We start from the raw sequence: 10,025 nt of genomic DNA, 5'->3' as shown, positions 1-10,025 counted from the left end.
CTTGCTTTCAGACATCCACTTATACAGTTTTATCATATCCTCTTTTTTGCATCCCTGTATCTTTGTCTATCTTGGCCAGGTCTCCATTGGAAAAGACGTTATTTTATCTCAGTTGGATGCTACTTAGTTAAAGAAAGGTCACATAAATAAAATAAAATCTTTGTCTATCACTTTTAATCCTATCAGATTACATTTAAAGCTGCAAAATGTGAGATGATGTGAAAACGTTGCGTGGGTGTGAATACGGTGCACGTAATGTAAAGACAATGAATCAAGTCTCTTAACACTGAAGCGAGATGGATGATGGGCGGGGCCTTTTCACAGGGTCAGGGGCCCCTTTAGGTCTCCTCCAGCGTCTTGGGATGAACTCGCAGATGTCACTTGGTGATAAAAACGGACATATTTTCGCGTCACAGATGCAACATCAGTGAACTTTATGCTCCATTTCCCTCCCCCCGTGGGTTTGGTGTTGTGTCGGTCTGTGGATGGTTGAGAAGGAAACTGAACCGCAGGAAAACAAAACAAAAAAGATCTCTTGTAAAGAGGGCACCCCCCTCCCTCTTCTTCTGCCTCTCAATGTGACCGCCCACAGCACGGAGCCGAGCCGAGTCGAGCCGAGCTGAAGCAGGGAGAGAGAAAGTTGAGCTTTGTGAATGAAGGAAGCGGCGGAGGGTGGAAAACAAACTTTACCACTTTATTTCTCCAGCCTGCGTCCATCTTCCTCTCAGCCACCAAAGGTGGACTCAGAAGAAGCGACACCGGACCGGCAGGAGCTGAGGAACCGCAGTAAGTTAAGGATCTTGTTTGCAGGGTTCCAGAGCAGATTGACAGGGTTTTTTTCGACTGAAAGAAGCATGCATAGCAGGCTGGCCGTGACTGGAATAACTCGAAGGTGGCAGATAATCCAGAGCCAGAATGGGACCACATCTTCCCAGATAGCGACGTTTTTCTGTGTCTAAACCAATAAAACCGCCTAAAGAGACATTTAAAGGCCATTCAAGAGATTTAAAATCGCACCTTGTCTGAAATGCATGCATGCAACTTTTGTTTTCAGGCTGCGTGAGCATTTCCTTCATTTCTCACATATGAAGCTTTTCCACATTTCAGGCAAAGTTTCCATTTGCTTGCCAAAGTGTTTCGCAACGTTTCATGACTCATGCATAGGACGTGGATTCCCACTGTCAACATCAGCACAAAACCAGAGACTACTTAAATACGCTATTGTAGGTATTCTAACAAAACTTTAATCTTAGATTTGTATGAAAATGGCTTTTAAATGATACCAGAATCTAATGCGAGTGAGATCAATAAAGTTCAGTTATTTCAGACAGTAGAACTCAAATTATTTAGCTCCATTAGACATAAATTGATATATTTCACGCACTTATTTCTCTTAATTTAGATGAGAATGGTTTAATGAAAACCAATTATTCAATTTATCTGAAATTAAGATTTTACAAGTGATAAAAAATTATTTTTAACTTTTAATGTCACAGGGAGGTCTGCTGACTTCCGTTGTTCAGCAAATAGTCATTTACACCCAACGTATAATGAGTTAGAACAACATCATTTTTCTTTGGGATTAATAAAGTATTTTTGAAATTGATTTTGAATACAAGAAAGGGCAGTGGTGATTTCTAAAGGAGCTGGCTGTTCAGGGTGTTGTATCCAAGTATTTTAATAGAAAGTTGAGTGGAAGGAAAAACTGTGGTAGAGAAAAGTAAATGGACTGATCGTGCATAGCACGTTTAGAGCCTACTGATCACCAGCTGCACTTTTACATTGCAAGTCTCATGCACCCAGACGCACGCACAAACAAGGGCACACCAATACTTGTGGGGTAGAAGGAATCAAACTTACAACCTGGCAATTGGAGATTACTGTTCAGGAATAACTGCAGTCTTGAGAGGATTCTGAAACAAAGTTCATCCAAGAGTTTCATGGAGATTCACAAAATGTGGCCTGGGCCTGGGGTCAGAGCTTTAAGAGCCACCACACAGATTTATGCAGGACATGGGCAACAACTGCACCATTCTCTGTGTGGTCCCAAGCTCTCTGGTCAGATGCAAGTAAACTTAGCATTTTATTTGGAAATCAAGGTCCCAGAGTCTGGAGAAAGAGTGGAGAAGCACACAATCCAAGTTGCCTGAGGTCCAATGTGAAGGTCCACCTTCAATAAATAAAACTTAACACTGGACTTCAAGCCCAGGTAAGATGTTTCTGGTGTTGCCTCTTGTTCAGAAACTGGTTTCCGATGCTCTGACTCCAGCTACAGTCCACACCTTGTGAATCTCCACCAAACCTCTTTAAATGGTGTTTGCTTTATCTCTTTCTGATCGTCTCAAGGTTATTATCTTCTGCGTTTGCACCATTTTCTACCTCACTTTTTCCTTCCACTCAACTTTTCATTAATATACTTTGATGCATTACTCCATGAACAGCCGGCTTCTTTACCATAACATTTTGTGGCATAACGTTGTTGTGGAGGACGTCAGTGACTGTCTGCATGACAACTGTCTCTGATTGGCCATAACATAACATTTCTGTGTTTTAAAACTCCCTTTTTATTGGTCCGATGTAATATTATAATTATGAGAAATTGAACTATGAGCTTTCATTATATGAGCGGTAAGGTTTAAAATAAGATGAGACCTTCGGGAGGAGATTTTAACTAGATTTTAAATGCTATACACTTTTAAATTGTGACTTGCATACACACACATTAAAAAATGTGAATATAAAAATCGCATTATATTTATGCCCAAAGGAAACAGGAATTTAGCGATTACTAATTAAAACGTTTGACACTTTGATCAACCAAAAAAGTAAAGTATGAATTAAAAGATGCCTCAGTTTGTATTACTTCACTGGAATTGGGTAAAGCGGATTTGGAAAATTGTGGCACTTAAACTGGGTATTTTTCCCTTTTAAATTAATATTCACAAATTAAAAATTGGATTATTCAGACTTTTTAAGGTAAAATTGTACTACTGTGACATTTCAAAATAAATTCTGGTCACTTCCTGCTGAGACATCTTTTGAAAATGAAATGTTAAATGTTGTTTTATTTATCAATTTAATTCATTTACAAGTTGAGCAGTCTTGGAGAAGAAAATGAAAATGCAGTTTGAATGAAATTTTTTAATTTCATTTATGAGTCAAAAAATGCAGCTTCATTTTGAAAATGAAAAAGCATTTCTGTTAATACATTTTAATTTGAATATTGGGACACATTTGCTTCCATAATTTGCAGCAGTTCGATTTTGGTTCTGCAATTTCTGGCGCCCCCACCTGGTTCAGCTCAGACTCTGGGGCATTCATTACATTCAGCTGGATCAGCTGTTCGGGATTTATGAATATATATCTAAAGAGATACAACAGCTGCCGATCCCATAAAACGTTAAAGTTTTACCCATCCTGTCTTTTCTGCAGTTCCTACCAAACAGACAAACATGGCGGCCACAGACTAAATAAAAAGCAACATACCTAATTATACGGTTCTTCCTCTTAATCTCTTGCTAATGGTTGTTTTTATGATGTATCTGCCACCTTTTTTCTCTCTCTTTAATATAATTAACAGTTTTATTTGAGTTTACTTTTTAAGTTATACTTTTTGATACTTTACTTTTAACTGGTGTTTTATTTTTCAGAAGCTGCTGTGCCATTGAAGCTTTCTAGAAAAACCCTAGAAGATGTTTCTTACTTTAGCTGTTTGTTTCTGCATGATGGTGTTAGTCAGTGCAGACCCTTGTCTCATTATCAGTGAGATCAACGCTGATAATCCAAGACTGGACACCACTGAGTTTGTGGAGCTGTACCACACGAGTGGACAGCGAGCCTCCCTTGATGGCTACACCCTTGTGTTCTATAATGGAAATGGAAATATAGCCTACAAAGTGTTGGACCTCAAGGACCACAGCACGGATGACAGAGGTTTCTTTCTGGTGGGCTCAGTGGACTTGGTGCCCAAGCCGGCCATCCTCCTGCCTCCAAACACAGTCCAGAACGGCCCGGATGCCGTAGTTCTCTACCGCACCTCTGCTGCCCGCTACACAGAGAAGATGAACGTCACGGCTGTGGGGCTGGTGGATGCTGTGGTCTACATGACCCGCCGCTCTGGAGGAGCTGAGTTCCTGGCTGAGATCCTGACCCCCGGGGAGCAGGCCTTTGTTGAAGATGAAGCGGCGCACGAGGAGGATGAGTCAATCGAGAGGTGCTTGCTTTCTGAAGATCAGTGGGGCTTCCAGTTGTCCCTGCCATCGCCAGGGCAACGAAACAACTGCACCCCGCCTGCCGCCCCATTGGCCAGCCCCTTCATTAATGAGCTGAAGCTGGGTGGAGGACAAGTTGACGGGTTGGTTGAGCTGACGGATGCTTCAACAGCAGGTCCTGTTGTGATGGTAGTGTGGGATGGAAAAACGGACCAGGTTAGTGTCAGCATGGATGTGGACACCTCCAGAACTGGACTCACCTACTTGACCGTAGGCAAGAAATACATGAAAGGTTAGTTCTCTGAATAATTTAATATCCCTGCAAACGTCAGTTCTTTGGGATGTGGAAGTGGGAATTATCCAGTATTAAAGGCTTTGCTGTAGGCATGGACTGGTGTGAGAAGCTCTTTGTATGATAAGTATATTGGTACTAAAAGTAAAAACAAATGTACAATATGCTCTTGTTTCTTTCATTTACAACTAAAAACCAATAGGTTTTGGTTCTCTGATGCAAAAATAATCTAAAATATTAATGACTGCAGTTATAAAGGTATCTGTACCATTTAAAATTGAAATATTTTCATGCTAGTGCATTCAAAAAGACTGTCTAAGATTAAATCAGAATAAAGGTTGTAGTTCAGATTGGATTTCCAACATCTTCCTATTAGCTAATTGCCGGAATAACGGGAGAATTTCTTAATCCATTGTTTTCCTGGAAAACACATCAATAGACCCAGGTGATGTCATGACGTTGTAAGCTGCTGATTCATTCAGTCACAACGTTAGTTTAAAATGGAGGAACACCTAAGAATGTATTTTAAGGAAACATCTCAAACACTTCTTATCCTTTTGTGATTTCTTGGAAAATCCAAAGAAATCAGCCGACATATCAGGAAGAGAACTGTGGAGCTCCATACGTCTGGTTCATCTCTGGGTCCAACGTACAGATGCTTAAAGAATTATGTATATTATAAGAATTACATAATTATATAAGAATAAACAACGTGGGAATGTCCAACCATCATACAATTCAGGAAGGAGACGGGTTCTGTATCCCAGAGATGAATGGGTTTTGGTCCGAAATGTGAAGATTCTGCTGAAGCTGGTGAGAGAGAGTCATTACCCACACTAAAATGAGTCCTGTGCCAACATGGGCTGAAAGGCCAATCAGAGAGGAAGAAGCCATTACTCCAAAACAATGGTAAAAAAAAAATCCAAGTTGCAGATGCACCCAGTTTTTGGAGACATGTCCAAATCGATAAAAATAAAATCATAGTGTTTGGACATAAGGACCATCGTTACATTTGGAGGAAAAGGGGAAGCTGGCAAGTATAAAGTACGGAGGTGACGGCATCATGTTGTGGAGGTGTTTTGCTGCAGGAGGAGCTGGTGCACTACACACAATAGACTGCATCATGAGGAAAGGGCAATTCTACTAAATGCTGAGGAATTCTTTGTAAATTTCAGATTTTTTTTTTTTAATCTCTAAAAACCTCTTTGTCTTATTACTCTACATGTAGGAAATAGAAATCACTTATTTAATCCTAACGGAGCTCAAAGAGGAAAGATTTAGCCTGATTTGATGTCAGTGAGAACAAAAGGTTATCTGTCTTTTTATTAAGTAGCAGTAAATATGTGGTTTCTGGTGTCTTACACTAAGGTGAAAATATACAATTAAAAACCTGCTAAATTAAGATTTAAAATAATTATTGGGCAGAATATAACACCTTTTTGCCATCCTGCTCTTTATCAAGCTGATACCTGCTAGCTTACAGAGGTTGGACAATGAAACTGAAACACCTGCCATTTTAATGTGGGAGGTTTCATGGCTAAATTGGACCAGCCTGGTAACCAGTCTTCATTGATTGCACATTGCACCAGTAAGAGCAGAGTGTGAAGGTTCAATTAGCAGGGTAAGAGCACAGTTTTGCTCAAAATATTGAAATGCACACAACGTTATGGGTGACATACCAGAGTTCAAAAGAGGACAAATTGTTGCTGCACGTCTTGCTGGCGCATCTGTGACCAAGACAGCAAGTCTTTGTGATGTATCAAGAGCCACAGTATCCAGGGTAATGTCGGCATACCACCAAGAAGGACGAACCACATCCAACAGGATTAACTGTGGACGCAAGAGGAAGCTGTCTGAAAGGGATGTTCGGGTGCTAACCCGGATTGTATCCAAAAAACATAAAACCACGGCTGCCCAAATCACGGCAGAATTAAATGTGCTCCTCAACTCTCCTGTTTCCACCAGAACTGTCCGTCGGGAGCTCCACAGGGTCAATATACACGGCCGGGCTGCTATAGCCAAACCTTTGGTCACTCATACCAATGCCAAACGTTGGTTTCAATGGTGCAAGGAGCGCAAATCTTGGGCTGTGGACAATGTGAAACATGTATTGTTCTCTGATGAGTCCACCTTTACTGTTTTCCCCACATCCAGGAGAGTTACGGTGTGGAGAAGCCCCAAAGAAGCGTACTACCCAGACTGTTGCATGCCCAGAGTGAAGCATGGGGGTGGATCAGTGATGGTTTGGGCTGCCATATCATGGCATTCCCTTGGCCCAATGCTTGTGCTAGATGGGCGCGTCACTGCCAAGGACTACCGAACCATTCTTGAGGACCATGTGCATCCAATGGTTCAAACATTGTATCCTGAAGGTGGTGCCGTGTATCAGGATGACAATGCACCAATACACACAGCAAGACTGGTGAAAGATTGGTTTGATGAACATGAAAGTGAAGTTGAACATCTCCCATGGCCTGCACAGTCACCAGATCTAAATATTATTGAGCCACTTTGGGGTGTTTTGGAGGAGCGAGTCAGGAAACGTTTTCCTCCACCAGTATCACGTAGTGACCTGGCCACTATCCTGCAAGAAGAATGGCTTAAAATCCCTCTTACCACTGTGCAGGACTTGAATATGTCATTCCCAAGACGAATTGACGCTGTACTGGCCGCAAAAGGAGGCCCTACACCATACTAATAAATTATTGTGGTCTAAAACCAGGTGTTTCAGTTTCATTGTCCAACCCCTGTAGATTACCGCAGGCTAGCTACTGGACCAGTTAGCTGCAGATATGCTGTTCATAGCTTTGCAACTGTCATTTTAAACCTTTGTTACTTCTAGCTAACAGTGATTGGGGCGCTCTTTTAGTTTTCACACCTTGGGTGCCTGGAAATATTTCTAATAGTCTAATTTGTCTGTCTGGCCTTTTTCAGCCAACTTATTTGCAATGCGCAGCAACAGTTTGTGGAGGGGCAGTGCTGTGCTGATACCTCACATCACTCCAGCACTCCTCTGGCATCTTATTTAATTCTCTTTAAACCATAGTTTAACCATGGACACGGACTTATGCTTGCTGAGTCGTTTCATTTGTAGATTCATGTGATTGTAAACTCTTTGTTCCTGTTACTGCTTCTCTTCAGGAGATGACCCTGGCGCTGTGGCTATTTACGGTGGCAGAGCTGCAGACTTTCCAGTGGGAAGCCCGCTGAGCCAGACTCAGCCTCTCGATGCGTTCGTATTCGCCGGTCCTGGAAACAAGCCAAGCGCCAACCTCACAGAGACACTCATCCCAGGCAGGCTGCCATACCAGCTCAGCAACAGGCAAGAACTGTTCCAGAAAACAAAACTGGGTTTTTTGAAGGGTTCTGTGGTTATTTGTGATGATTCATTTTTGTGAGTTGAGCAACTCATGAAGTGGTCGACATGTGACTGTAGTTCCTCTTCGGTTTATAGTGTCCGCCTCCTGCTCACTGCAACCCAGTGAAAATATATTTATGCTGAATTTGAATCTGTAGCAGCTCTGGTTTAAAATAAAAAGGTTGTCACCACAAACGTCCGATGCTGATGTCATCAATTAGAAGTGCTGAAAATGAGCCACAAGTGTTTAGACAGTCTGATCAATTCTGTACTTTTCCACGGCCTTGCAAACGTTCTCCGACCCCCTCAAACCTTTGCTTGCATTTTAGAGTTATAACCTCAGGCCCTAATGTATTTTACTAGGATTTTATATGATAGACCAACACAAACTGGTGCATAAATATGAAGCAAAAGCAAAAAGATATACGTTTTCCATTTTTTTTTAACAAATAATATTAGAATATTGTGAAGCCACCCTGAGTCCAAGCTTTGTGGAACCAGGTTTTGTTGCAGTTACAGCTGTTGGTGTTTATCAGTATGTCTTCGTCCGGTTTCCACATCTGGACACTGAAATGTTAATTTATCATTTCTTTATCTTTGGAAAACAGCTCAAGCTCAGTAAGAAGGGACGAGAGCATCGATTTTCAACAAATAGTCACAGATACTTATTTGGGTCTGGACTTTGACTAGGCCATTCTTACAAATGAAAATACTTTGCATTCATCTTCCAATCAACTCTATCCCTGCTGAAGAAATAAAACATTCCCACAACATGATACTACCACCACCATGCTTCACAGTGCAGATGCTGTGTTTAGGTTGATGTAACTTTTCTGCCACACGTAATGTTTTGCATTTAGGCCAGAAAGGCCAGTTTTGGGTATTTGCAAAACATTACGTGTCTTTGACCTGAGCAGTGGATCTCTGCAGCTCCTCCAGAGTTACCATGGGCCTCTTGGCTGCTTTTCTGATTAACGCTCTGCTTGCTTGCCTGATCTCGGGAGGTTTGTAGCTGTGCCATAAATTTTGGTGGTTTAAATGATTTTCTTCGTTAGGTTTTTTTAACCTGATGAGAGGTTTTAGAACCTCGCTTTAAACTTCTCCACTGCCTCCTCCCTGACCTGTCTGCTCAGTACCTTGGTCTTCATGATGCTGTTTGTTCTCTAACAAACATCTGAGACCAGAAGCTGCATTTATACTCACATTAAATTGCACACATGTGGACTCTAATTACTGAGTACGTGACTTCTGAAGGTATTTAATTGGCCTGTATATTATTTAGGGATATCAGCGTAAGCGGTGCTAGAAGCCACACTTCACAATCAAATGTCAGTTTGTAAAACAATTTGCAAACCATGCATCGCTGTCCTTCTACTTCACAGTTACTATATCAGAAATATGTTGTTTTTGTTTGTAAAGAGACAAAATGTGTGAAATACTTCCCCTCCATATTTAGCAGCCCCTCCCTTGTTATTATGTACTAAAGGCCTTAAAACAAAGTATTCTGTAGTACAGCAGGATCATCTCAAACTGAACATTATGTTGTAGTTCTCCAACAGTTTGTTTTTGACCTTTGACCTCCTTTATCATTGTTCTCACTGTGAATGGTGGCTGAACATCCATCAGTAGCCATTTTCTCATAGAGATGTCCTGACTTGTGAAGATCACTAATTGTCACTAACAGTTTTATGATCATGGGATATGTTTTCTGCCTCGGTCACAGATAAGACTTTATACCCTGAACTATCTTACACCTACATTCTTCTGCTTTTATTGTTATTGTGCTTTCAGTGACAATAAGAAAATTAGTTAATTTCCTTTCTACACCTCAGCAACACTCAGGAACAAAACTAATAAATCAGATTTTCTGTCAAGATTTAAAACAACTGCCTGCCACATTGTCTCATTCCTGGATCTGGGTTTAATATGTTACCTTGGAAAAGTTGCAAAGAAGTATGCAGGTAAAATGGATGCAAAAAACAGCGTTTGTACAGTGCAGAGGAACTTCATTTAAAGAAAATAGGATTCCTATTCTGTTTTATTAGAGTCTAACTTGATATTAACTTCCAAAACCTAAATATCTGCCTGCAAACATAGAAATAATTCTTCAGCTATTTTAAAAATGTACCTACATGTAAACTATTTTGAATTACAGATAGTTGAT

General features: G+C 40.9%; 1 protein-coding gene across 2 annotated transcripts in view; it reads left to right on the top strand.

Moving 5' to 3' along the window:
* The first annotated feature begins 379 nt into the window (after positions 1-379).
* Positions 380-10,025, top strand: part of si:ch211-183d21.1 — a 28,756-nt gene continuing 19,110 nt past the window's right edge. The window contains exons 1-3 of one of the 2 annotated variants that reach the window (XM_047377833.1): positions 648-786; positions 3,651-4,503; positions 7,645-7,825. In XM_047377833.1, coding sequence (XP_047233789.1) covers positions 3,693-4,503; positions 7,645-7,825 — 992 coding nt within the window. In that variant the 5' untranslated portion in view covers positions 648-786; positions 3,651-3,692. Of the gene's footprint in view, positions 787-3,650; positions 4,504-7,644; positions 7,826-10,025 lie in introns of both variants that reach the window. The other variant, XM_047377834.1, reaches the window with a different exon arrangement.

This window comes from Girardinichthys multiradiatus, chromosome 10 (assembly GCF_021462225.1).
Source record: "Girardinichthys multiradiatus isolate DD_20200921_A chromosome 10, DD_fGirMul_XY1, whole genome shotgun sequence".
Classification (NCBI taxonomy): Eukaryota; Metazoa; Chordata; class Actinopteri; order Cyprinodontiformes; family Goodeidae; genus Girardinichthys; species Girardinichthys multiradiatus.
This window is presented reverse-complemented; position numbering and strand designations above follow the sequence as displayed.